At 45.4% G+C, this 27,805-nt stretch overlaps 3 protein-coding genes and 1 non-coding gene across 5 annotated transcripts; 2 read left to right on the forward strand and 2 right to left on the reverse strand.

Annotated features, from left to right (window-relative positions):
• Nucleotides 1–5,238: 5,238 nt before the first annotated feature.
• Nucleotides 5,239–26,461, reverse strand: LOC101683478. Its single transcript, XM_045082301.1, has 5 exons — nucleotides 26,132–26,461; nucleotides 20,046–20,092; nucleotides 18,637–18,987; nucleotides 14,717–14,733; nucleotides 5,239–5,566 (listed from the first exon to the last, which is right to left on the reverse strand). The coding sequence occupies exons 1-5, from the start codon at nucleotides 26,412–26,414 to the stop codon at nucleotides 5,254–5,256; spliced, it is 1,011 nt and encodes a 336-aa protein (XP_044938236.1). The 5' UTR covers nucleotides 26,415–26,461; the 3' UTR covers nucleotides 5,239–5,253.
• On the reverse strand, nucleotides 9,227–9,731 carry LOC123392646 (histone H3.1). Its single transcript, XM_045082257.1, has one exon. It carries the CDS (start codon nucleotides 9,698–9,700, stop codon nucleotides 9,290–9,292), a length of 411 nt encoding a protein of 136 aa, XP_044938192.1. The 5' UTR covers nucleotides 9,701–9,731; the 3' UTR covers nucleotides 9,227–9,289.
• LOC101671838 (histone H2B type 1-C/E/F/G/I) lies at nucleotides 10,661–21,204 on the forward strand. Of its 2 annotated transcripts, none has more exons than XM_045082275.1 (2): nucleotides 10,661–10,742; nucleotides 20,810–21,204. In XM_045082275.1, the coding sequence occupies exons 1-2, from the start codon at nucleotides 10,704–10,706 to the stop codon at nucleotides 21,149–21,151; spliced, it is 381 nt and encodes a 126-aa protein (XP_044938210.1). In that variant the 5' UTR covers nucleotides 10,661–10,703; the 3' UTR covers nucleotides 21,152–21,204. The 2 variants fall into 2 exon arrangements, with proteins under 2 accessions (XP_044938210.1, XP_004778810.1); XM_004778753.3 differs by lacking the exon at nucleotides 20,810–21,204 and adding an exon at nucleotides 13,705–14,438 and having other exon boundaries at nucleotides 10,664–11,093.
• A 766-nt stretch (nucleotides 26,462–27,227) lies between the features above and the next one.
• TRNAM-CAU lies at nucleotides 27,228–27,299 on the forward strand. The gene has a single exon. It is a non-coding gene; the product is annotated as a tRNA-Met (tRNA).
• Nucleotides 27,300–27,805: the final 506 nt, after the last annotated feature.

Genomic DNA, 27,805 nt, shown 5'->3' on the forward strand with positions numbered 1-27,805 from the left:
AGCAGAGAGCCCGATGTGGGGCTCGATCCCAGGACATTCAAATGCCTTGAGCACAAAGTTAACCCATAAGGTCGCATAGCGTGGGGTGGCAGATCCCCATCCCCTTCCCTCATTTAAGTTTCCTGCTGGAAAACTTCACCTGATTCTCCAGGCAAAATCAGTGCCTAGGACTTCCTGACGTTCCAACACATGTGCTGCACACATGTACCTAACCCAGCTTCATAGTTTCCTATCCGGCTAAATAGCTGCCACACACTTATACAGCTCTCCAGATGTCTTGAAGGCGTGGACAGTATCTTCATTTTGACACTCTCAGGACCCAGGTAATGACCAGCACCTACTACTCACTTAGTAAATATTTGTGCAATGACTAAATGATTCAGTGGAATGGATAAGCTATCAGAGGCCACAAGTAAACTTTTATATGAATTCCTCTCCTTTAATAATTTTTTCTGCTCCCCTAGAGCTTTTTCCTCTCACAATTTTCCTTGACACAAATGTCGGGCTTGTGGCTACAAAGGGCTATTGCAGACTTTTAGATACAGATTGTAAACCCTCAATTCGTAATAAAAATAATTTAATGATTCCCAATCTGGATGTCTAAAATAAAGATCCCTCCTGTTTCCTGTTCTCACAGGTCTTTATTTTAATGTCCACCTTTCAAAGAGGATAATTTTACCCAAAATTTTCTCACAAAAATGCCACTGTCATAGGCTCCTATGTAATCAAAGTGAGCCCGATTTCTATCACTATTTAATGAAATAGTCATATGTTGCGATAGAATTCCTAAGCTTTACTTTTCTTGCATGGGTTATAAGAGAAAGAATATAAAAGAGGGATTAGCAGCAATTTGGTGGTGGGGGGGTCCATATCTGGTTTAAGTATGATGCCAAAGAAACTATTTCTTGGGGTGCCTGGGTGGCTCAGTTGGGTGGGTGTCCAATTTTTTATCTCAGCTCGGGTCTTGATCTCAGGATCATGGGTTCAAGCCCCATGTTGGGTTCCATGCTGGGTGTGCAGCCTACTTGAAAAAAACAAAACAAAAAATATTTCTTTAGTCCTATAACTAGGATTGATCTTTTCTACAATGTATGAATTGCATTTACTTTCCTAAACTACAATGTATTTCCTAAAATACAGTGTATTCACTTTCCTAAAAATGTATGGTATTATGTTTTTAGCATATTCACTGATACAGTATGAAAAATAGTTATTGCAACAGAGATATTATGAAAATACTTAATCATCCAAGTTAATCCAAATTAACTTACTGTGAGTCAAAATGGTACATTTATTCAGATTTATTAACTGCCCCTCTGAATACAAGATTAAAGTTCCGATTTACCTGCCTCTGTTGTGGGAAACAAAGGCAGAAGAAAAATGATATTTCCTTACTACTTACAGCCCTTTCACAAGTTCTTCAAACAGGCAGAGTGACCTTCCTTTTTAGGAACTCAGCTGCCTCAATATTAATACTTTACTAAGGGCAAAAGGCAATCATAGCCTGACCTCCAGGATCTTGCAAGTCCACTTTAACATATAAAAATTTCTTTGGAAACCTCCTTTATCTCTACTTCCCCCACCCCAAGATACACGTTGGCAATCATCCTCTAAGCATATGACCCGCTGATATACATCTGAAGAGTCTCATGACTGAGTTTTTACTAAGTTTCCTAACAATAGCTAGGTCCTGGAAACTCAAGACTTGCGCTATCCCTAACCCCCTCCCGACATGAACCTATGTAAAGAGCCACTCCTCGCAACCCTGGCGCAGTTCTTTCTGCCCACAGGTCCTCTTCCTATGCTCTAAGAGAATCACTGTTTCGGGCTCTCTGCTCGGCAGGCAACCTGCTTCCTCCTCTCTCTCTGCCTGCTTCTCTGCCTACTTGTCATCTCTGTCTGTCAAATGAATAAACAAAATCTTTAAAAAAAAAAAATCACTGGTTTTGCACCAAAGATATCTCAAGAACTCTTTCTTGGCCATCTGCTTCAAGCCCTAATCTTTCCTACATCATATCCATTGATGTGGACTTTTTAAAAAATAGTATAATATAATATAAAGAAAAGATCAAAACACCATCTCATATAATAAATGAAAATATCACGTCATAACATTTTAGTTTCAAGTATATATGGTTTGGTTTGGTTTGGTCTTTTACTGCAGAACTTGTAGGACAAAAAGTTTGTAAACTAGTGATCTATGTATTCTCTCCATCCAACCATTTGTGTGGTTGCCAGGTCAGAACGGACTTCACGTGCCCAGGCTTCCCAACAACGGTCTAGCCACCCTCACATCTAAAATGGAGCCATGTGGCCTGGCTCCGTGGATCAGTGTCCCCTTCGAAAGACTTCCCTTCAGAATTGCAGGATGGGACAGTAGAGACCAGAGCTTCACTTCCGCTGGGAGAGGAACTGAAACAAGGATCCAGACTTTGGCAGTCACAGCAGCCATGGCTTCCAGGGCATCAAGTACACGCTGAGTGGTGGCCTCTGTGACCTCAGTAGCTGGAATGATTCCAAACATGGTTTCAAGTTTTGCACCTGAGAGTCTTCAGGCCTGGTTCCATAGCCCTCCCCAGGACGTGGTCATCTACCCCTTAAAACATCACCTTTCATGTTGGATCAACCAGAGTCAGTCAGTCTTGTTGCAACCAAGCACTTGGAGTTTTTTAAAATTAAAAAAAAAAAAAAAAAGGGTATTAAATGGATTAAATGGTTTCAAATATTTTCTGGTCGAGTTTGTGTATTTTACGTACTTAAAGTTGCTTCCCAACACCAATGTGTAGGGAAGGTAAAATTATCGGGAGAAAAACAATACAAATTTTACTTTCCATATGCTCTGCAGTCTTCACAAGAACACGAAGACCCAAAGAAGTGGTTAGACCTGTGTATGTACAGCCTGAGTTACGCGAAAAGAGGAAATTATGGAACAGTGACTTGAATGGTAGAGGGAAGCTGAAGGAAGATGAAAGTTATTTTAACAAGGTCCACTTTCACAGATCTCTCTCCATCTCAGTTCCCATCTCTGGGGAGAAGAATGTTCTTTCCTCCTAGGACAGGAAGGGGCACCTTTCCCATGGGAATTTTATCTCCTGCTTTTTGGAAGGAAGGAAAGGGAAGGTCAGAGCACCCTTCTTGCATCTACTGTTTTTCAAGTGCCTTTAGATGAAAATAATCAATATTCTGATCTCTGCTTCTTTAGAACATGCTCCTCCTGTTGCCCATTGTGAGGGGCTATCTGTCACCTGTCCTGACCTTGACTGAACATCGACCTTAGTGCAAGGTGGTGACTCCACAGCACAGAGTATGGATAGGCACCATATCCCAAAGAGTTATTGGAAGCAATCTGGTGCCCAGGTTTTTGGCTGATGGGAGGGGCCTTCCTCACTCCGGCAACTGCTGGGCCTCCTTCAGAAATTCCTTCCCAAACACCATGGCATTTAACTACTCACTGTCCCCCTGGATCTTTACTCTGGAGGCTAACCTACTCTTCGACAATATGGCCAGAAGTGACCTGGTCCATGTCCTTGCCCTCCGGCCAACTTCTATTCAAGGAGTGAGCATGAGGGGAATAAGACACAGGCTTCTGACACACATCATGGGACAGGTGTCCTGCTGTGTCTGTCCCCTCTCTGCATGCAGACAGATCATTACACTCACCTGTTCAGCCTCTCCCATAACGACACACATTCATTTTCAACGTGTTTTGTCACCTGTTTCATTTTCCTCCCATTTTTATTATTAAAATGTTCAAACAAAAAAGATGAAAGTTGAGTTGACCAATTATCTTTATAACCAACACTTAAATTCAATAGCTAAGCACAATTTACCACTGTTGTGTATATGTCTATATGCATATACATTTTTTTGCTGAGCCATTTAAAAGTAGATTGGAGACATCATGAGGCTTGTACCCCTAAATATTTCAATATCTAACTCCTAAGAATAAGGGAATTTTCCACATAATCTTAACATTATCAAACAAACAAACAAAAAAAAAAAAGAAGAAGAAAGAAAAGAAATTAATTCATAGAATGATTTAATATCCAGTCTGCATTCAAGTTTCCCCACTTGTCTCCAAAATGGCCTTTATAGCTTTATCTATAGATAGCCAGGATTCGATCAATCCATCTTGTTTAGTGCTCTATTACTTGAGTCTTTTTTGATCTTAACACTCCTCCAACTTTTTGTTATGACTGACCTTTGGGAGGAACCAAACTAATTGTGTTCTATAATGTCCCACCTTCCGGTCTGATGTTTTCTCCATGTGATGGTGTTTAACTGACTCCTTATCCCCTGTACTCTCTGTAAACAGCAGCTTGAGGCATGATTAGGTTCTTCCACTTCTGTCCAAGGTGAGGCTCTATATTTATCACGCACAAGGGAAGGCTCAGAGGTAGTCGGTTTCTTTCAGTGGCGCTAAATTACAACACTTAACTAATACACAGGAATGGGGGGGATGGAAGGAGTTGGGGGCAGGGGGTGGGAAGCATTACTCCCCTGTAAAGATATATTTTCCCTTTGCAAATAACATTGTTTGGAGATACTCAAACATCATTTGAATCTAGTGTTCCCCAGCTTTTTTCCAAAAGGTTTTAGCATTGGTAATCTTTGACCATCTCATCAAAAATAGGTTTGACACAGGACAAAACTCTGTGCAACAAATGCATTCAACAGGGCATATGCTAAAGTTTGTGCTCATTAATGTTTTTATTCTGAAGCTAACAGATCTGACTAGGCAGAACATAATATGGCTGGGAGACCCCACCACTTGCAAACACACACATACAAATGTATACTGAAAAAAAAAATAAAAACTGTAACACTAGAGAAAACATTGTAGCAAACTTCGCTAAACTATAGCTTAGCGTCGTAAGAGAGGCCGAGCGGCGTGCAGAACTGCGGTGTCTGCAGGCAGCCCAAAAGATTCCTCATCCACTAACCTGTCTAACCCCCCGTTTCACTACGTGCTGTAGTGATTTCACCACTTCACGCCTGTCGATCGTGAAAGTGTTCGATGCTACATTCGCAGCAGCTGTGTATATGTCTATATGCATATATTTTTTTTGTACAAACACTGGACAGCATCAGATGACAGTTGGTGCCCATGAACTTTCAACGTTTTGTACCAACACACCCCCAACCCCAGAGCAGCACCCAGGGGTATGTGAGAGATCCTTAGCAGAAAAGCAGGCGGCCCTGAAGAGGGTCTTTGGGTGAGAAACCAGGGAACCGGTGAGGAGAGCACAATGCTCAGCCCCCAAAGCCGTAGAGGGTGCGGCCCTGGCGCTTGAGCGCGTAGACCACGTCCATGGCCGTGACCGTCTTGCGCTTGGCGTGCTCCGTGTAGGTGACGGCGTCGCGGATCACGTTCTCCAGGAACACCTTGAGCACCCCGCGGGTCTCCTCGTAGATGAGGCCGGAGATGCGCTTGACGCCGCCGCGCCGGGCCAGCCGCCGGATGGCGGGCTTGGTGATGCCCTGGATGTTGTCGCGCAGCACCTTGCGGTGGCGCTTGGCGCCGCCCTTGCCCAGGCCCTTCCCAACCAGGCACAGTAAGTAGTCCCTGGGAATTACAATCAAAGGACTGTATAGGACTTCATACCAGCCCGCAGCAGTCCCTTTTCTAACAACTGTGCAGAATTCTGTGAAAACTTAAAACCCAAGAAAAGTCGGAGTCCTCACCCCGTTTGTTTCTAAGGCCTAAAGTAGACACGGGATAGGGTGACTTACTGACATTTGGAAAATAAGAACCTCTAAACACAAGTTTCAGACATGTACAACAACGAAATGACTTCCTTCGTATATATGTACATGTGTTTCACGATTTATCTTTTCCATATATATTTTTGGATCATTGCCACAACTGGAGTTTAATCAAGCCCAAGCCCCAAGAAGCAAAGGAATTCGTAAATATACCGTGGAGGAGCAGGCCAGGCTTCAGGTTCGGGATCAGTGAGTGGCAGCTTTCAAACTGTAACATTGAACCTATTGATTTACCTGAGTTTCGGTAGACTTGCCGTAAGAATGTACAGCAGCAGTTGATAAGTTATTATAAAGCAAATGACTGGCATCTAGTTTGTGAAAAATAAGTTTGTATTGCCCAGGAATTCTATTCTTAAAAACAAAGTATTTTGGAAGGATTTCAAAACATTTCCAATACAACACATGTATACATACAGTGTGCTTTACCTAACAAATTAAGCATGTGTATTTCAACAATGAAGGGTTGCAGAGGAAAAGAATCTAAATTGTCAAAAGTCTGTTCTTTTCATATGGAGGACAGAAAGTGGAGAGCCCTTTTGTGGGTTTAGTGCATGTAACACAAGCAAAGCTATCATGAACTCTAAGGAAAAATATATTTGTTGAGCTAGTTACATGGTAGCTTAGCTTTAAGAAAATGTAAAAGATGTCCTTAGAATAAATAGAACTATTAAATAAGAAATTTTAATTGCATACTTATGATGTTCAAAAAGAGCATGGATTTAGCTCAGCCAAGTACCACATCAGAAAATTTGGAGATTAGGAATATCAAATTCTGAAAGTCCACTTACTTTTGAGGTAGGGGCAACAATATATAATATCACGCACCAACATAAATGAACCAAACATCAGCCCAATGGACTTGCCACCAGAAGAAGAAAGCAAAAGCCAGAGGAAAGCAAAAAACTGCTGCGGGGGGGGGGGGAGGTTGGCAGGGATGGGGGATGCAGAAAGCACATTGTTTTCTTAAATTAACCACAGAATCCCAAGCAATGCAAAGTAGCAATCATTAAAGAATTGTCACAGCAGCTTTTTGTTTGTTTAACTTGTTATTTTGCAGTAACTGGATTCACAAGAAGTTGCCCCAGTAGAGCCTAGATCCCCTTGAACCCATTTCCTCTCACAGTCGTATCCCATATAACCAGTGTCTGTTACAATATCAAAGCCAGGTAACTAATATTGGCAAAATGCTGTTAACTAGACCATCGGTCTTTTCAACTCTCACCGGTTTTACCCATGAGTTTTACCATACACACATGATTAAATTTTTCTCCTGTTAATCTGTTTTTGTATCACTGTACAGCCAAAGAATCTGCAAGGGTAGAGGAAAAGTTTTCCTCCCCAGTAGTCCTTTTTCACTAAGCATGATCCCCTTGAGATCCAGCCCAGTTGTTTTGTATGTATCACTAGCCTCCCTTTTGTTGCTGAGTAGCATTTCATGCATGAATGCATGAAACTGTATTTAACCATTCACCCATTGAAAGCTGTGAAGCTGTTTCTTAATATTACGGCTATTGCAAACAAAGCTGTTATGAGCTTTCATGTACAACATTTTGTTTTGTGTCTCCCCAACCCCTCCTGAATTCTTGCCAGTTTTGTTTTGTGTTTCTAGCATTCCACCTTACAATTACATTTTTTAATGCAAAAGTAATGTAAAATGTAAAAATGTATGTAATGTAAAAAATGTATGTAATGTAAAAATATAAAAGTGGTGATGACTGGGGGCCTTATAACCTTCTTAATAGTCACAAAGAAACCACATGATATGTTGCTATTATTTGCAAGTTTGTGTCAAGTTTCCAAAATATTGCATTGAGTGACATTTTCAGTTGTTTCCAAAATCTGACTTCTGGGTTCTGTAGCGGGTAACTTATCTCACCAAGAACCTCTAATATTTGTTGAATAAACTGCTAATATCCTCGTTCTGTGGTTCCTGTCACAGGACTTGGGTTTTCACTAATGTGCAGCTGTTCAATTAGTTCCCCCAAAGCCTCAGGTGTTTAGTAATCCCCACAACGAGGGATAAACCCTGGGATGAGGCTAGGAGTTTCACTGTCTGTGAAATCTGAATGATGTACAGATCCTCCATGGCGCTAGGGTTTGTTTTTTTTTTTTTTTTAAGATTTTATTTATTTACTTGAGAGAGAGAGATCACAAGTAGGCGGAGGCAGGCAGAGAGGGAGAGAGGAGGAAGCAGGCTCCCTGCTGAGCAGAGAGCCCGATGTGGGGCTCGATCCCAGGAGCCTGGGATCATGACCGGAGCCAAGGGCAGAGGCTTCAACCCACTGAGCCACCCAGGCACCCGGCGCTAGGGTTTTTATAGGATTCTGAATTTGTTTGTTGGGAGGAAACTGTAGAGCTGTTGTCTCCTTGGTTCTTTGAGGAGTAACAATGGATTAGGAACCACTACCTTTGCAAGGGCTGGGTTCTGCCCTAATGACTAACTCCATATTTCCCACACAAAACTAAGGTGCAGACACATTCTGCACAACCTTAAGGTTTCAGTTATGAGCCGCAACAAGTTCTGAATTCCTGGTGTGAAGATACTCAGCTACTACTCCAGCCACAACCTTTGGTAATGGTGCCCTGCCCCTACCAGCTGCTGCCCATCCTGCCCACCCGCGCTGCTGCTGCTGCCGCCTCTGAAAACTCTGCAGAACCCACGCTTGAGGTACCAGTTTCCAGGACAAGAGTTGACCATTACTACAGGATGTACTGCTCAGTCAAGAAATGGACTGCCACCAAACTGCTCTCAGAGACCACTCCTCATGGGTTCCTGAACACAGGTGTGCACATGCCCCCGCATACGTTGGCAAACGTTGTGAACCCCTAGGATGCTTTCCAGGTTCCTCGAGGATCCATTCTTTCTCCTTTGATAATGAAATGTGGAAATCTATGCCTGGATTCCTGGCAAGTTGCCGTCGTGATTACGTTTTACGCATTCATGTGCCTGTCTGAATTTATCAACTGCTGACCTTGCAGACTGGCCCTGATTACCTATAGCACAGGCCGTGACAGCATGTTCGGTAGATTTCCTAAACCTGGAGCTATTGTTTTCCGGGGTGGATACATTACTTGCCACTATATAATAATTTCACAACTAACCTGAAAGCACTCAAACCCAGGGTTTTAGGAACCCCTTTTAAATACTCAGCCATATGGATGGCTCCAAGGAGAAAGCCAGTACTTGTTAAAACACGCTTTGCTGGAAACGCAGCTCAATCAGCCTCCGAGGAAACACGAACTGGCCAAGCGACGGATCAGACGTTTGGCGAGGATTCGGGCGAGGGCCGGAGCAGGGCAGTGGGCAGCCAGCAGAGTGCACAGGATACCTATGCCACCCGAGCAGCACTGGCCGCCACTCCTAGCAGCCCTCCCACGCTTAGCCGGGGGAGGGGAGGCGGCAGAGGATGGGGGGTGCGGGGAGGGCGGAAATCCCACTCGTGCGGCAGCTCTTCAGGCCGAAGTTGTAGGTGGCTCTGAAAAGAGCCTTTGGGTTTCAAGTTGGCGCTCTGCTTGCAGAGACTTAAGCCCTCTCGCCGCGGATACGGCGCGCCAGCTGGATGTCCTTGGGCATGATGGTGACGCGCTTGGCGTGGATGGCGCACAGGTTGGTGTCCTCGAAGAGCCCCACCAGGTAGGCCTCGCACGCCTCCTGCAGCGCCATGACGGCCGAGCTCTGGAAGCGCAGGTCGGTCTTGAAGTCCTGCGCGATCTCGCGCACCAGCCGCTGGAACGGCAGCTTGCGGATCAGCAGCTCGGTGGACTTCTGGTAGCGCCGGATCTCGCGCAGGGCCACCGTGCCGGGCCGGTAGCGGTGCGGCTTCTTCACGCCGCCCGTGGCCGGCGCGCTCTTGCGGGCCGCCTTGGTGGCCAGCTGCTTGCGCGGGGCCTTGCCGCCGGTCGACTTGCGCGCCGTCTGCTTCGTGCGAGCCATGGTGAAAGATTGCAAACAGGATTTACAACTGAAAGGTCCCTCGCCCCGGCTCCTATTTATAAAGGCAACGTCCCCCTGATTGGTCCGAATCTTCAAATTCCGCGCGGTGAATTAAGTAACCTGGTGAGTCTTGTGATTGGCTACCAAAACTCACTTAAGAAAGTCTTCTGTCGTAATGTGCTTTTATCTTCTCACAGTTCTCCGTCCCTTTTCCAGCCTGTAGTTTATTTTAGACTGCCTTAATCGGTTTTGTTTTAATCCCCTTGTTCGGTATTAACTTTTTAGGAAGACACAAAAATGAAAATTCATAGTTTCTGAGCTATAGTTTCAGAAGCTCTGCTCTTGGACCTGATTGACCCAGTCCATTTTCGTCCTTTATCGTTTCTCAAAGCTTCTGACCTTGAAGAAACGTATTTTTTGCAGTGGAAACACCCTATCCCATCATTCCGAACGCCACTTCCAGATACCACTTCCAGACACTGGTTCTAGGGAACAAAAATCGCACCGCTGTTGAAATGTGACGATCCCCTGAGCCTTAAACCTTAAATTTTGCCGACTTTGATCAAACTGGGAATGTCATGGCATAACTTTGAAAATATTCAGCTAATTTTTGTGTTCTCTTTCCTGCACTGAGTATCAGGGTAACTGCAATTTGGCGGGGAAAGAGGGTCATAAATTTATATCAGGCTTTTGTCTCTTCAGACGGGGATTTGGCAAGACACGCAAGACTCATAAATAGTTAATACTGACGAGACAAACGTCAGCTGTTTTTGAAAACATTTTTTTCTAATGGAGAAAAGGGGCTAAAGTTGTTGCCACATAAACAGCCAATCGGAAAGGAGATAGGAAGTCTCCTTATTTGTGTAAAGTCTTTCTACTGGCTGATTTGCTCCAATCAGGCATTAAGGTAGATTAAGCCGCTATTTGCATACAAGCCATATAAAAGTAGGCCAACCCGGCACCCAACTTTCACTTTAGTAGGTTTAGGTGTCAGATCCTCATCATGCCTGAACCCGCGAAGTCCGCTCCGGCCCCGAAGAAGGGCTCCAAGAAGGCGGTGACCAAGGCGCAGAAGAAGGACGGCAAGAAGCGCAAGCGCAGCCGCAAGGAGAGCTACTCGGTGTACGTGTACAAGGTGCTGAAGCAGGTGCATCCCGACACCGGCATCTCGTCCAAGGCCATGGGCATCATGAACTCGTTCGTCAACGACATCTTCGAGCGCATCGCGGGCGAGGCGTCCCGCCTGGCGCACTACAACAAGCGCTCGACCATCACGTCCAGGGAGATCCAGACGGCCGTGCGCCTGCTGCTGCCCGGGGAGCTGGCCAAGCACGCCGTGTCCGAGGGCACCAAGGCCGTCACCAAGTACACCAGCTCCAAGTGAGCCCGCCAAGTAAGCTTCTTGATATATACCAAACCCCAAAGGCTCTTTTCAGAGCCACTCATTCTTTCAACTTAGAGAGCTTTAATACTGAAATGTTTTAGTACTAGAAAAAAGCTGTGACCCAAGCTAAAAATTTCTATCTCCTACATTCCCATCCTTGTTTTCTCAGTAGCTTGTCTTACTGCGGCAGAAATGGCTTTAGGAAACGCAGAACGAAAAAAAAAAAAAAAAAAAGAAAGCAAACCCTTACTTTAAAGATAAGGTATTTGTAGTTGCTGAACTTTGGTTTAGAATTTCAGAAATTCTTCAGGACTTGCAGCTGCGAAAGTTCTGAGTTGTCCCTACAAGTTGAATATATATCGGGCATTCTTTATAGACAGGCTTGTCTAGAGAGCATGCTGTGCTCTGGGTCTGTGTGAGACCTACTTAGTGGAAAACAGGAAAATGTATACTTGGAAGTGTGAGAAACTAACTTTCTAGTAAATGGAAGTGGTTGAGGGGGAAACTTTACTGAAAAGAAAGGATGTCTTGAAGAATAACTCACTCAAAACTAATTATTTTGCAAGTAATAGAGACATTCAGGCTTCTTTGAAAAAGGTTAAACAGGACTTACAGGGAGAAGCGGAAGAAGCAACAGCAAACAGCCTAGAAACAGTGCCTCTCTTATTGGGGGCAATGTCTCTGGCTGTCAACACAGAAGCCAGGCGTGGGTAGTCTCCCCTTAAGAGACTTGATAGGAACCATTAGCAGAATATAATGTCAGCTATAGATTTTTTAAAATACCTTGAAATTAATCTCAACCACGATACTTCAGTTACTGTCCTCACTTTTGACATTTCACCCTTCTAGACATTTCCCTGTTGGGTCATGGAGTTTGGGGCAGGGAGGGCAGTGGTTAGTACAGAGTATTCTAGAATCGTAGATTAAATTCCTGTCGAGTGGAAGGACGAGGACTCTGAATTGATTCCATCATGTATTGGAGCCTATTAAGTTTCAGAAAGTGACAGGTACTTGGGAAAGATCAGTGAGCAGGATAGAAACAATCCTTGACCTCACAGGGCTCCCCGTCTAGAATGGACATTTTAGCAACCACACAGACTAACAGAAGGGGCAAGCCTCTGTCTGAAGATCACTTTAGCATTGCCAAAGCTGAATGGATTTAATCTTGAAAAGCAATTCTGGAAGGAAGGTAGAGTAAGAAACAATAATAAGGAAAAACAAGACAGCAAGAGAGGAGAATCGATGTAGAGGAAAAGACACCCAGAGTTTGTGTTTATGGATTATAGTTAACCGGAGGGGCTCTACAGTTACACTTTCATCTAGCCATGTCTCATCTTTGGTTCATGAGGATTTTGAGAAGTCCTAGTGGTATGCCTTACTAAAATACAGGATCTGATCTTGCTGAAATGTAGAAAGGAATGTTAGCATAGCAAATCTGGTCCATTGGTCCTTTTAAGGACTGTATTTTATGTACCCCTATGAGTTAGTACTAGATACTCTTGGAAGTTACTGGTTAAACTAGATAAAAGTCTGTTTCTCACACAGATACATAGCTCAGGCCTGGAATGGGGCCCCGCTGTCCTGAGGGAACTCCTCTCCCTGTGTGTAATGTGTGTTTGCTCTATTATTTGAGAATAGTCTCAAATACATTCTATTAAATTCTGCTACTGAGGACCAAGACAAGACCAAAAATTGGATGGATGAAACTCATAAGAAATGTTAAGTAGGTGATTTCTAAGTAAAACACTTCTAAGAAGTGTTAAATAGGTAAGCGAGGAATTTTATGAGATGGAGACAATAATTCAAAAGCTGTATTTACCAAAAATCATAAATGAGTAGCCCAGAAGTCATGACACGTGGAAAAAGAAAGCAGAGCTCATGCGCTACACGTAGATAGGAAGAGAGGAAACGACGGAGAAGTGCCAAGGATTTGTGAGACACCAAACAGTGATGAGACAGTCAGGAATTATATAGTCTTAAATTGTCCACCCATGTTCCACCCACCCACCCACATTAGCCACCTTTGTCCTCTGAAGACAACACCCACATAAAATGTATGGCTGCTTGGGGTGTCCCTGTCAGCCTACACAGGAGGCCATGTGCCTCAAAAATGGCGTGCCTCGTAGTGTGTTTGACGCCACTACAAACTAATCTAACATGTAAGTAATGTCCTACCTTTAGTCTAAGATGTCCACTCCAGCTCCAATTATCTTGTTCACATCCCATTCTGAAGGAAGGAGGAAAGGGTAAGGAGACAGCCCCACCCTTTAGTGAAATCCTGAGAACGGTGGAACACTGCCTTTGCTAATACACCGTTGGCCACAAATAGTCGATGGCCACACCAGCCACAAAACTTGGGGAGTTCAATTAGTATCTAAGAAAGGAAAATTCATTTCAGGAGACAACTACTTATCTGGAAATAAGTAGGTAGTTCCTGCTTAAGTAGGTAATTATAAATTATAAATATTATTAATAAGAGGTAAACTGATGAGTTCTTACAGGAGGACACTGGAGCTTCCAGGTGCAACACAAATGAATTCTAAATGTTGGCAATACTTGCTTCAGTTAAGAAGAAAATAAAACGATACAACTCTAGTTAGAATCACATTTTCTGTTTCAGATGCAGAGTGCTCAATGCTATTGGGAATCCCAGTTGAGCTAGAGGCAATCAGCGCAAGTCTTGGCAAATCAAGAAAACACGTTGGAAAGCGGAGGAAGACCTCCATGGGCAGATTCGTGAAAAAGATCAGGCTGAGTTTGGAGTCCAGTGGCAGCCCACTGATTTTAATGTGCATTCCAAGTCCGACCATCCGGTATACAAGTTCAAGTCTTCCCTGCCTCAGTCCTGGCTTTTATGCTCTTTTATCTTGGGGGATTTTCTCAACTCCTTCAATCATTTCGTCAATTCATTGTTTATGTGTCAAACGTCCTGTAAGATTCAGTGTTGCCTTTATGCTAAAAGCTCTGCTCTCGCATTTCAAGAAACCCTGACAGGTTCCTCGGAGCCTTCCAAGTCTGAAATGCCTACCTCACTCAACTGGGTGTATATCATTCAATTAAAACACAAGGGTGAACCAGCCATGGTCTTTGTTACTAGCACATGAAATCTTATCTTGTAGAGGACATGATAAGGTACGCAACTACAAAACAGCAATAAGATGTGCTTAAAATTGGAAGGATTTGAGGCCCACTACTTGGGCTGAAATTTGTGTCATCATTTACCAGCTGGGTGACCTTAGGAATTGTGAAGAACCACTTTGTTTCCGTACTCTTTCTTCTGAAAAATGATGACAGTGATTATTTGGAACCTCAGATCTCTTACTTTTTATTTTAAATAAATTATCACACAATTAATACTCTTTTCCTTAATAACTGTTGTCTTTCAAACCATAAGAGACTCTTAATCTCACAAAACAAACTGAGGGTTGCTGGGGGGAGGAGGGTAGGGAGAAGGTGGTGGGGTTATGGACTTGGGAAGGGTATGTGCTATGGTGAGTGCTGTGAAGTGTGTAAACCTGGCGCTTCACAGACCTGTACCCCTCGGGCTAATAATACATTCCATGTTAATTTAAAAAAATTTTTTAAATAACTGTTGTCTTTGAATCGGGCTGGTGGTCCTCCAGGAGATTAACACTCCTTTATTCCTGCCCTTGCCTCTTGGATCAGCATTCAAATTAGGTGTGCTCAGGAACCTGGACTCATACTTTTTAAAAACATTAAAAATATGTGAATCAATACTGAATTTACCTAGCAACTCCAGCTTGAGAAAACAGAAGACGACCCTGGTTCTATCTAGTTATCTATCAGATCGCTGAGTATGCTGCCAACTTAGGATCTGTTTAGTCATCACTGTAACTTCTCCGTGGAAGGATCCTCTCACAGGTGTGTGCAGACCTGTCTCCCTCCCAGATGCCTCCGGGGCATCTGAGGGGCCAAGTCTTCCCCACCCACCTTATTTAAAACTACAAGCCTCCACTACCACCCCACTCCACAGTCCTTAATCTTCTTGGCCTGTTTCTTAATCTCTTTCCTACCAAAATACTGTATTTGTTTATTTTTGTTTATTTCTGGTCTCCCACAGTGAGAACATCCTTGAGCTCCACACAGGGAACTTTCCCAATGTTTGTCACTGCTCTGTTTCCGGCCCCTAGAACAATGTGGGACACATAGTAAGCACTCAAAAAGTTTTGGATGGATGGACAGATGGATGGATGGAGTGAAATTAAACCATGCAGGTAACACAAAATGGTCCTCCATTCTCTAGCAGCAGAGATAATAATTCCATGACTGAATTATTCAAATGACCCCTGTGTAAAGGAGTTCCCCTCACTATGCTTCTTCGACACTGTATTTGGGCTACTAAAGGCCCCTAACCCACAGAGTTATTGGCTGGATTAAATAAAATGATCAATGTAGGAACCAAAGTATACTTTTGAACTAATGAAGTCATAGCTTTTTTACCTACACAATTTCCACAGCAGGTTTCATTAACACCCTTCTTGGACAACTGACGTAACAGAAACAGCTGTTACCCAGAGCCCGCAGCTGGCCATCAGAGGGCTTGGATACCTCCAGAAACACCGCTGCTGATGGCCCCAGTGTAGTACAGGTGGGGAGCTCACCCCGGATTCTGACCCAAGAACCTCTTGCCTAGACCCTGAAGACATTTGCATTTGTAATCCGAATAAACGGGAGTCTGTTGCCTGAGGGTAAACATTTTGCCTGTGGCAACACAAACTAGTGAATTTGAAAGACCAGGATATGAATTGCATTTAACCCCTAATTTTCAGAGATTTTCCCTTTTCTAACTATAAAATGCTCAAGGTCAGCTTCTATTTTCAAGGTCTGGAATGCACAAAGCAGGAAGAAAACTGGGCCCTAAGTTTTGTACTGGAGCCCAATGGAGACTACCTAAAGCAGAACCTGCTTATACGAGAAACAGACACAGAAAGTCCTGTGTTCAACTCCTCTCAAGACCTTACACGTCGGAGCTAACAGTCTACAAGTCCCTACTTGATCCTCTTCTCTCTGTTTCTCTGCCTTCATCTCCTCCGACTGTGCCCTGCCCATTGCAGGAAGCCTCCTGGCAGTTCAGCAACCCTCCCCCTTTTTTTAAGGTTTTTTTTTTTTTCTTTTTAAGATTTTATTTATTTGACACAGAGAGAGAGAGAGAGCACAAGTAGGAAGAGAAGCATGTGGGGGCGGAGGTGGGGAGTAGAAGCAGGTTCCCCGCTGAGCAGAAAGCCTGATGCAGGGCTCGATCCCAGAACCCTGAGATCATGACCTGCGCCGAAGGCGGAGGCATCTTTCAAGTCTCTGAGTCTCCACTGATTCCGGATCTTCTTAGTGTCATCTGCACAGGTGGCCTTATCTAAGTCTCAGCTCCCCATGGCACTCCTTACTGTAGCTTTATTTTTCTCCTACTTACCGTTTAACATACTACACGTGGCATCTACCTGATGTATTGTCCCTCCTAGACTCACATGTAAATTCCACAAGGGCAAAGGATTCTGTCTGGATGGTTCTGAGTATATTCCCAAAGCACAGAAAATCATCTGGCACATTGCACGCTCTCAACAAAGATATGTGGAGTAAAAACACTTTTTAAATTCACCCACGTTAGAAACATTTGTTGGGGGAATCGTCATGGCATAATGAGGTCTTTAAATGGTGGACATGTTTTTAAAGTATTGAGAGCAAAAATGATACCATTTCCCTTATGATGATCAAGGCAGTGGGAGGAAGAGACACGGATAAAACATCTGGCTAGTGTTGGTGATGTGGAAGCTGGGTGCAGGGTACATAGAGTTTATGAAGCTAATATTTCTGCTTTCTTATATTATGAAATGTCATATAATAAAAAAGTTTTTTTTTAATGAAAAGATTAGGGGAAAAAGAAGACAAATCAATTAATAAATAATGGCCATGGAGAAAAACCAGGTGAATAAGCAAACAGGACTTTGTGTCCAGTGGGAAGATAGACAGGTCTCCATAGGTTGTCTGCCAGAAATCCAGAAGGTTCCTCTTTATAGCATCCCTTAAAACCCGGCATTGCCAATCGCCCAAAGCAGACCTCATCATAGATTCACATAGAGTCTATACATAGTCTATATACAGAGCCCCATCCTAAGAAATTGCTATGAAAGTCAGATACTGTTTGATTCATTGCGGAGACTAACAGCCCTCAAGCAAGCCAGAAAATCATCTTTTAAGAGAGCATGACATTCTCTCTGAAAGCAAGCTATAAGAAAGCCTGGTTCCGTAGATAAATCCTTGCTAAAACTGGAGTCAAATCCAACAGGAGCTAAGCACATGATTAGAATTTATGTAGCATCTGTTCTCGACCCTAACGACCTATTGGAAGCACCTGAGTTTTGATTACTTTTGCCTGGGATCACCCCCACAGACTACAATTAAAATGCTACTGATTGGACCCCAGGTAAAGATATTTTTTTATAAAACATCCAATGGTCTGTAATGTGCACTCAATATTGAGATCACTGATCTCTATTAAGTCAAACTATCTTCCCACGTTCTTCTTAGAGAACTTTTAACTCTGATATAAATAAGCATGCTATTTATAAATGTTCATTCCTGGTGAGAGTTCACAGTTGCTTTCTTGATGAGGCCAAAAATATTTTTTAAAATGGCCTTCTTTACTATTAGTGTAAACCACATGAGGTGAATCTGGTACAGTGTAAATCCTGACTAGTCCTGGGGGGGTGGGGGGGTGGCGGGGCGTGCAGGGGTGTTTCTGAGGATTTTCATCTCTAGCAAGCTGATGTCCAAGTCACTGTGGTTAGACACTTGATGGGTCAGAGTGTAAAAGCCATCATGACTATCTTGGGCTCTGCTCCCAGTAAGCTCATTAGAAATTCTCGTAATTCTTTAAGTCAACTACTAGTCTGCTTTCTGCCTGTAAAGGTCATGTCATAGGAAAGCCCTAACTTTCAATTTCAACTAGAGATGGGAATTCAGCAAATTGGCTTCAGACGTGAAAAGACAACCGAACATGACCACATACATAGAGCTGGTTTTTCAACTGTCGTAGCCCAAACTTGGGGGAACTCACCCTTGCAAGGAGCAGTAGCAAACCAACAGCGACCTTCACCCAACTTCAACCTCTTATGGATAAAGGACCTCATCTTCCACCAGTGCCCGGAGAAGCTTAGAACTACCCTACACTAGCCAACCTTAAAAGTGGATAGTCCCCGTCCCAAGTTAAAGCGACTCTCGGGCTACCAGGTGCGACTTACATTGATATGCCCAGGTCAAGCTTGAAGGGCAAAGATATGTAGGAGACCGCTCAGGAGCTTGCAATTCTGAAACCAAATACATCCTACGAAGTGTAAATATCAGGAACCAACTCCAAAGATAACCTCAAAAGGCATTTAATACCTCAACAATTCACAATCACTATTACAGCCATCTTAGAGAAGTGGGTGGCTCTTAGAAGAGCCTTTGAGTTATTAGGACCAAGGAGGAGAAAGCTTTACGCCCTCTCGCCGCGGATGCGGCGCGCCAGCTGGATGTCCTTGGGCATGATGGTGACGCGCTTGGCGTGGATGGCGCACAGGTTGGTGTCCTCGAAGAGCCCCACCAGGTAGGCCTCGCACGCCTCCTGCAGCGCCATGACGGCCGAGCTCTGGAAGCGCAGGTCGGTCTTGAAGTCCTGCGCGATCTCGCGCACCAGCCGCTGGAACGGCAGCTTGCGGATCAGCAGCTCGGTGGACTTCTGGTAGCGCCGGATCTCGCGCAGGGCCACCGTGCCGGGCCGGTAGCGGTGCGGCTTCTTCACGCCGCCCGTGGCCGGCGCGCTCTTGCGGGCCGCCTTGGTGGCCAGCTGCTTGCGCGGGGCCTTGCCGCCGGTCGACTTGCGCGCCGTCTGCTTCGTGCGAGCCATCTTACAAGGAGTTCAGGAGTAAAACTAAACTGAGGAGTAAGCCTGAAGACTTTACCATTATATAGACTCAGAAACCTTCCGATTGGTCTTGAATTTTTCAAAAGTCCCGCGCAATAAAGCCATTGGCTAAAGAGGGAAAGACGTGATTGGTGAATTACTACTAAACTCCGATTGGATGAATTAGTCAACATTCCAATCTCCGTCTTTATTGTAGACCGCGATCCAAGAAGTTAGCTTAATATTCTGCTTCATCTCAAATTCTAAACAAGTCACCTGGGGATCGGGGAAGATGCCAAGTCTAGGGATCTACGTAGTGAGGCCTAAGATTCCGAGGGTCACACTTTCAGAACAAACATGTATTTTCGTTTTCTTAAGTGGTTACTTTTACTGAACTGAACCTTGAGTGGCCTGGACTGACCCTTCCTATCTCCACTCTGGGAAACACGTTAAACGCCTAGCGGATGTACCAGTGTGCAACAAATGGTGACCGACTCCCGTACAGGGGCTAATTAAGCTTCACTCAATTCCTCCTTGAAACAGCTCGCGCCGATTTCCGGTCCTATAGCTCTACTTTCAATGGCTAAGCCATTCCAGGCTAGCACCCCTTCCCACAGCGACTCACTTTACCCCTTTTCTTCTCGCTTCTCTAACTCTACTAAGCACGACTCAGGGAGCAAGGAGTCAAACTGTACATCTAGAGACAAGGTTTTGTAAACGTTACCATCACTAACTAGCTTTTCTTCAACTATGGTAAACCCTTGCTTACATACTAAGTCCCCTTACCCTGGGCCAAAGTACGATTAGACATCCAAAACAAGCGACAGTAAGTAAACTACCGTTAGCCTACCCAGACTAACCAGTTAAGGCTTACATAGTAGAAAAGCGGGACTCCGATTTGGCTACAAGCTTTTTTGTGAAAATGTGGACGGCTCTGAAAAGAGCCTTTGAGTGAGAAAGGTTTTAACTGGATACACCAGTATGATACGTTGATTCACTTGCCCTTGGCCTTGTGGTGGCTCTCGGTCTTCTTGGGCAGCAGCACGGCCTGGATGTTGGGCAGCACGCCGCCCTGCGCGATGGTGACGCGGCCCAGCAGCTTGTTGAGCTCCTCGTCGTTGCGGATGGCCAGCTGCAGGTGGCGCGGGATGATGCGCGTCTTCTTGTTGTCGCGCGCCGCGTTGCCCGCCAGCTCCAGGATCTCGGCCGTCAGGTACTCGAGCACGGCCGCCAGGTACACGGGCGCGCCGGCCCCGACCCGCTCCGCGTAGTTGCCCTTGCGGAGCAGGCGGTGCACGCGGCCCACCGGGAACTGCAGACCCGCCCGCGACGAGCGCGTCTTGGCCTTGGCGCGGGCCTTACCGCCCTGCTTCCCGCGTCCAGACATACTCGGTAAGACAACAACGCACCAAAAAGAGAAAAGGAGCGCCTCACTAGGCAAGAAGCTAGAGTATTATAGTCTGAGGCGGTTTCGTAAAGCAGCCTATGCCGTGGGCCCAACACAAACCCCAGCCAATCAAAAGGCCCATACAAATCAATCATCCTCCTAATTTACATAGGGCGTTTACGGTTGCAAGGTCAATTTACTTAAAGTTGGATATATGGGGGAAGAGCCAATGAGAGTTTAGGATAATCAAGGAGCCTATCAGGGGTTAGGATATTTCAGAAACCAATCAGAAAGCTCAATTCTACAATCCCTAATTTGCATACACACCAAATAAATAGGAGGGCGCTGGGCCGTGGGCGTGCATCTTTCGTTTTGTGGAAGAGGTGATATACCAGCGCCATGCCTGAACCCGCGAAGTCCGCTCCGGCCCCGAAGAAGGGCTCCAAGAAGGCGGTGACCAAGGCGCAGAAGAAGGACGGCAAGAAGCGCAAGCGCAGCCGCAAGGAGAGCTACTCGGTGTACGTGTACAAGGTGCTGAAGCAGGTGCACCCCGACACCGGCATCTCGTCCAAGGCCATGGGCATCATGAACTCGTTCGTCAACGACATCTTCGAGCGCATCGCGGGCGAGGCGTCCCGCCTGGCGCACTACAACAAGCGCTCGACCATCACGTCCAGGGAGATCCAGACGGCCGTGCGCCTGCTGCTGCCCGGGGAGCTGGCCAAGCACGCCGTGTCCGAGGGCACCAAGGCCGTCACCAAGTACACCAGCTCCAAGTAAACTTGTTACCTTTGGCACCACTAACGTCATCAGGCTCTTTTAAGAGCCACCCACATTGTCACTTAAAGAGCTGTGACTTTACAAGCTTGGTGAAAATAGGAGAACAAACGGTATTTATTTTTGGTCGCTAATAACTATCTGGGAACACAAGTTTTCGTCATGAGACCATCACCAAGGAATAAATCTGTAAGTAACCAAGACTACCATGCATTCTGCTTCGCTATTCCATAGCTACTAAAAGCAATACCCTTATGATGTTCCCACCTCGAGAGAGGGCTTTCCCGTTTTCAGTTTTTCGTTGTTCTCCCATTACTCTAGATCGGGAGTAAGTAGGGGAAAGCCGTTTTCCCGGTTTTGAGTTGCCCTAAATCAAAACAAGGGAGTAAGCATTCTTGAGAAAATGAAACTACTTTCCTCCACCCCCTCACCCCCTTAACTTTTTGTGAAGTTGGGAGTGGCTACAGCGGCATCTAATGGAACAGGGCACTGTCTGCAACTTGCATTTCTAAACCACAGTGGGTGACTGCCAGTCTCAAACGCGCGTCCTTCCTTTTCCACTAAGTTCTTCACCGCATATTTTAACGTAGCTAAATATTGCCTCTTGGCAAGGTCAGAAACTTCCACTAGTTTTCTACCCGGCTGAATACACAGGGGTTTAAAAGACCCTCCTTAAAACTGGAAAACATGAAGGGGGAGGAAGCAAGTGAAAGTCTCCATCTGTGATTTGGCACGCTGGGGTGGAGGGGGGTAGGAGTTGTGGGGGAGGCATGAAGAGAAAGATCTGCCTCAATTTCTCAGCCTCTTCACTCCTCAGCCTTTTGGAGTCCCAGAGTTCTCCCTAAACCTCTCCGTGTCCCCAGTGATCTTGTCCTCAGTCACATCCTCATTCCCTGGGATTTTAAGGGAGAAGAGTTAAAAGGGAATTACCATTCGTGTGCTTGTCCTTTGCCTGATTTCAGCCTGCAGTCATACAAAATGGAATCTCCCATTTTACAAGGGAATGACCTGAGGAATTAAGGTTAAGTAGCCCCTTACATAAATAAATAAAAATGGGATCTGAATCCCCATCTAAGGACTGTTGACTTTTTCTCAAACTAGAGACCGGTTGCAATCATAGGAATAGGGTAACAGGCTCAGAGGGAAAACTGACCATTAGAATAAAAGAAAAGTAAAACTGACCAGGAGATAACACTTGTGCTTTGATGCATAGCACAGTTTAAACCGGCCAAAGTATAAAACAAGATATGGAAACTAAGGATCACTAGGCAGCAACTTTGGCTTTTCTGAGCACTGTGCTGTAGGGGGTAAACCATGAGCAGTGGCAATGTATAATAGCTCAGAAATCTGCTTCTCCTTATTAGCTACATGTCTTTATCTACAAGTCTCTACAAAGTAGATCTCTATGAACATTAATATAAGTGATGTGGGAAAAGAAAAGCAAGGCAAAAGAAAAAATTAAATTTCCTTACTTCCTACAGCCTATTGGCAAGTCCTTGAAGCAGGTAGAGTGACCTTCCTGTGGGAGCTCAGCTGCCTCCACGTTAATACCTTGCCAGAGGCAATCTTAGCTTAACATTTTGGCAATGCCCCAGAATCCTGTAAGTCTACTTCAATACATAAAAATTCCCTTGGAAACTTTTTTCTCTACCCCCACCAAGATATCTGTTATCGGTCATTCTCCAAACATATGATCCACTGATAATACATCTAAAGAGCCTCATGAATGAGTTTTTACTAAGTAGTAATAAATGACTTTTTCCTAACAATAGCTAGCTCCCTCAAGGTCCTGAAAACCGTCTTTCCAAAATATCTTGAAAGCTTGTGCTGTCCCTTACCCCTCCCAACTTGAAAGCATATAATGGGCCAAGCTTCATGGCCCCACTGCAGCTCTTAGAGCCCAGGGGTCCTGTCCCCGTGCTTTAATAAAACCACCTTTTTGCACCAAAGATGTCTCAAGAATTCTTTCTTGGACATCAACTCTGAACCCCAACCGTTTCCTACATAAGTGACTCAGGTTTGTAATGGGGTTTGTGAAGAAGATTCCCTAAGCCCCACAGGTAATTAAGGCATCCATTTCAGGCTCTCCAAAGCTTATTTTAAGTGCATTTGAAAACAGTTCTTGAAAAGACATATACAAGCGTGCCTTAAGGAAGAATCTCTTAGGACATGATACATTCCTGATGGCCTGTTTTCAATGCTAAATTTGGGCCAGTTTCTTAAACCTTCCCAAGCATTTCCTTATCTCTAAAATGGGAATAATGAGCAGTAACCACCATGTGAAATTGCAGAATGATCAGTAAAAGAACACAATAAAGCATTTAGGACAGTACCTACTCAGAGGAAAGTCTCCCAAAATATTAACTGTAGCTAAAGCCTCTGGTTGAAGTGTGCCCAGGTCCCACGGGAAGGTGCGCGTGGTCCTGCCCATATTAGAATCTGAGTCTTGAAGCTTTGAACAAGGCAGTAGGCCACAAAAACTACCAGCAAGTGACACTAATTAGGTTTCCTTGTCTGGCAGTATGAGGAATCTATATCCCCCTACTAAGAGTCTAAACCACTCCTTAGAATATCTCTGGATCCTGTGAACTCTTTAGAGGACAACCTGGGCTTCCCTGGCAGACTTCCCTTGCCTCTGCCTGCCAATTCAAGCAACATGTGTCTCATTTTCCAGGGACGTCCTCATGTCTCACTAGTACTAAGGGTACCTCATTGAACAGAATGTTGAGTTATAAGGAAGGAACCCTGGAAATTCACACAAGAGCTAAGTAGGAACTTTTTATTCCTGTTTTGTTCTCATGCCTCCAGTTTTCTTTGCCTAATTTCACTGTAGCGTCTGGCCAGTCTGAAGAATCATCTTCAGAAAAGGAGCTGCACTTTTAAAGCAAGAAGAAAATCATGAAATTGCCATCCATAACCTTTCCCAGACTAGAAATTCTAGGGCCACGCTTAAGATTGCTGCTGTGTTGCCAACAACTTAGAAGACTGCTATCAGTCTCACTTCATAAAAGAACTATACTTTGATACACTCAAAGGAAAATCAGATAACCTCAAAATAAGAAATCTTTATACCAAATAAATGACCCACAGTCAAACATTATGAGCAAAACATGAAACTTTATCATCGTAAATCACTAGGATTTGGGGATTGTTCATCACAGCATAATTAGCCTAGGTGGATCAAGACAGTATTACACTGGATCTAGTTTCTGGGAATTGCTTTTATCAGGGAACAATGAGTTGCCATATTGCTACATCTGGCTAAAGCTCATTTGTTTTCAGAGCAATGTTAGACTGTGTGATTATGCCTGATTGTGTTATAAATCACCTATCTATTGGTTGACATCTGCTTGGTTGTTTGCATTTTTAAAAAATGTACGGAGGAGCACCTGGGTAGCACAGGCAGTTAAGGGCCTGCCTTTGGCTCCAAGGGCCTGCCTTCAGCTCGGGTCATGATCTCAGTGTCCTGGGATGGAGCCCCATGTCCTACTTCCTCTCAGCTGGGTCCTGCTTCTTCCTTTCACCCTGCTTGTTCTTTCTGTCAAATATAAATAAAATCTTAAAAAAAAATGTATAGATGCTTTGCTGGAAAATATTAAGTAGAAATTTCATTGTGTGGATTATTTCATAATATTCTATTAATAACATGTGTGGATTACTTATAATAATGGACTATAAGGCTTAAAACCAGGAAGTGAGAAGTAGATATAATTATAGGGAACATTGTCAGGAAATCTGCTTTAACCCTGTCCCTCCTCCCCAACTAGCTAAGCTGACTCAGAGACACTTTTTTCAATGTTAAAAATGAAGGACTCGAACAAATCATTGGTTTCCAAATGCTCATCTATGGTTAGTATCATCAGTCTGTCCCAGTTTTCTCTATTTTCTATTTTCCCTACTCTTTGTAAAAGTGAAAGTAAGGTCGGTGCAGTAAATTTTAATTTAAAAGTTATATAAAGGTTTTTAAAAAGTTATATTAAAGGTTAATTTACATGTTTTTAATCCTATAATTCCTCACTAATATATAATCTTCTGTCTAAAAGGTACAAAAACTGCCTGCCTCAGTCGTTTGAGTCTCAATTTCATTATTGGGCCTCTGCACGCAGGTAATAAAACTGCATTTTTTCCTCCTGTTCATACGTCTCATATAAATTTTAATCCAGCTAGAAGAACCTTGAAGGAAGAGGGCTCTTTCCTTCCCTATACTTAGTAATTTGGGGTGAAGAATCCCGATGCCTGTATCTACAGGTTTTAAAAAGTCCCGCTCATTACATGACAACCTTATCTACGTGAGGTTTTCAAACTCAGAAAATCTCGGGGGCTACGCTAAACACTAGCTGTCAACCCGCGAGTGAATCTCCGCCCCACCCCACCCCCACCGCCGGGAGTGCCTCCGGGACCTCCGAGCCCGCGGGAAAAGCGCGGCCAACCCGAGGCCGGGGCGGGGCCGGCCGTTCCGCGGGAACTCCTCTTTGTTCCCCCGCCGCCCGGCGCCGCGGGCCTGCTCCCTTTGTCCCTCGCCCGCCCCGCCATCTTGGGCACGGAAGCCCGGCGAAGGCTGGCCCGCAGCCTGCCCGCCGGGAACCCCGACTTCCTAGACATCAAGATCCGAGCGAGCACTTCTATCCCCGAAGTACTCGAGAACAGAGGCGACCCCGTGGGAAAGCAGACAATGCCACGTGAGCTCTCTGCCGCCACAAACACGCTCTGGGGGCGGCTTAAACAGACCCGAATGCCGCGAAGCATGGACAGCACAATTTAGTGAACTCCCGAGTCCGAAAGTAATCAGGTTAAGTCAACGCACCAAGGAAAAACTGCAATTTCCATTAGTTTTGAATTCTTAAAAGTACCGAGGCTTAAGACGGGATAAGGAAGGCTGCAGCTCTCTCAAGAGACATGTGGGCGGCCCTGAAAAGGGCCTTTTGGATGAGAAGTACGGCGGGTGAGATCGGCTTTAGCCCCCGAAGCCGTAGAGGGTGCGGCCCTGGCGCTTGAGCGCGTAGACCACGTCCATGGCCGTGACCGTCTTGCGCTTGGCGTGCTCCGTGTAGGTGACGGCGTCGCGGATCACGTTCTCCAGGAACACCTTGAGCACCCCGCGGGTCTCCTCGTAGATGAGGCCGGAGATGCGCTTGACGCCGCCGCGCCGGGCCAGCCGCCGGATGGCGGGCTTGGTGATGCCCTGGATGTTGTCGCGCAGCACCTTGCGGTGGCGCTTTGCGCCCCCCTTGCCCAGGCCCTTTCCGCCTTTACCACGACCAGACATGGTAGCAACGCAGAGAAAACTTCCGAAAAATGCAAAGCGGTAGTTGGGGGCAATCGCCTTATATGTGCGGATTGCGGACCTAATTGAAGACTGAAAGCGCGCGCGCGGGAACAGCCGTTTCCCGGCCCCGCCCCTCGCGGCGAGCTCGGTGACGTCACGGAGGCTGGGCCAGAGCGGACAGCCTCCCCCTCCCCGTCCGCCACCGTGCCCTCTGCAGGGACAGCTACAGCGCCCTGGGTCTCCGCCTGGGGATTTCGGACCCCTGAACCGCGTCACACTAAAGCAAGGAGAGTTAGGCACTGACTGTCTTGCCGCATGGCGTGCCTTGTGCGCTCGCGCAGGCGTCTGCGTGGGCCTGGGCGCCCCCGGCCTTCCTGCGCCCGGGAACCGGCCCTTCCCTCCGCTGGCCTCGGCGCCGGGCTCACGCGGCCAGGCGGCACCTCCGTCACCAAGCCTGGAGAGTGTTCTTCCCAAAGGCGAACGCGCGCCTGATCAGGGTCCCCGAAGCGGAATGTTCGCCCGCCGCGCGGAAGCCCGCCTTCCTTCCCTGTTGATTAAAGCTTCTCATTCTCTCTTGTGTATCCTGCCACCTCTCTTCTGCGTCCGAAATCTAAACAGGGTGCTCGTGTTGCCTTCTCTGCGCCTACTTTGCTCTCTCTTTGATTCTAGTAGCGATATTACTCCTAAGAGAACTGGCAGCTCGTGGGAACCGAAGGGTTGAAGCAAACAGAAGACCGTGCGTGGGTTCTTCCAATAGGAGGAATAGCCTTAGAACACAGTTAAGAGTATTACTAGAAAAGCAGATTTCCTAGGAGCAGAGTGGCGCAGCGGAAGCGTGCTGGGCCCATAACCCAGAGGTCGATGGATCGAAACCATCCTCTGCTAAGACAGCTTTTGCTACTGCACCATTTTAGCTGAAGCTTTGTAGCTTAGTGTCACGACAGGGAAAGAAAACAGACCCAGGTGTTTTGTTTTGTTTTGTTTTGTTTTGTTTTGTTTTGTTTTGTCTAACCCCGGAGTTTAAATTACTTCCTGAAAATAAACGTGAAATTGTTTACAGTCTCTAGAGATAAATAGAACGTCGGCAAAGCACAATTATTATTAACTAATATGTCTTCCCATAATAAACGTTATTTCTAGGGGTTGCCCAAGTGATCGTGCTATTGTTGCCACCAGTTATCACGACAGTCTCATTGCCACAGGAAGCCGGGGAAACGCTAAAATAAGCTGAGTGTGGCAGTGAGGGCAGGGATGGAAGTCCAGATAAATTTAATCTTCTATAAGTAATTCAGAAAGCCCCACTTGTTACGTAGTTGTGGCCATGGGGCTAGAGGGATAGACAAGAAATCTACCGGGCCGTCCCAGCGCCAAACCTTTGCAATTCAAGAGTC

This window comes from Mustela putorius, unplaced genomic scaffold (genome assembly GCF_011764305.1).
Source record: "Mustela putorius furo isolate JIRA1106 unplaced genomic scaffold, ASM1176430v1.1 tig00000594_pilon_pilon_pilon, whole genome shotgun sequence".
Taxonomy (NCBI): domain Eukaryota; kingdom Metazoa; phylum Chordata; class Mammalia; order Carnivora; family Mustelidae; genus Mustela; species Mustela putorius.

Bases quoted from the DNA above. Each gene is read 5' to 3' on its own strand.
- LOC123392646 (XM_045082257.1), bottom strand. From the start codon at position 9,700: ATGGCTCGCACGAAGCAGACGGCGCGCAAGTCGACCGGCGGCAAGGCC.
- LOC101683478 (XM_045082301.1), bottom strand. From the start codon at position 26,414: ATGTCTGGTCGTGGTAAAGGCGGAAAGGGCCTGGGCAAGGGGGGCGCA. The intron at 20,093-26,131 runs GCCGCACCCTCT...AACGACGAGGAG, and splicing joins CTACGCGCTCAAGCGCCAGG to CTCAACAAGCTGCTGGGCCG. The intron at 18,988-20,045 runs GCCCAACATCCA...ACTCCTTGTAAG, and splicing joins ATCGCGCAGGGCGGCGTGCT to ATGGCTCGCACGAAGCAGAC.
- LOC101671838 (XM_045082275.1), top strand. From the start codon at position 10,704: ATGCCTGAACCCGCGAAGTCCGCTCCGGCCCCGAAGAAG. The intron at 10,743-20,809 runs GGCTCCAAGAAG...GCCCCGAAGAAG, and splicing joins CCGCTCCGGCCCCGAAGAAG to GGCTCCAAGAAGGCGGTGAC.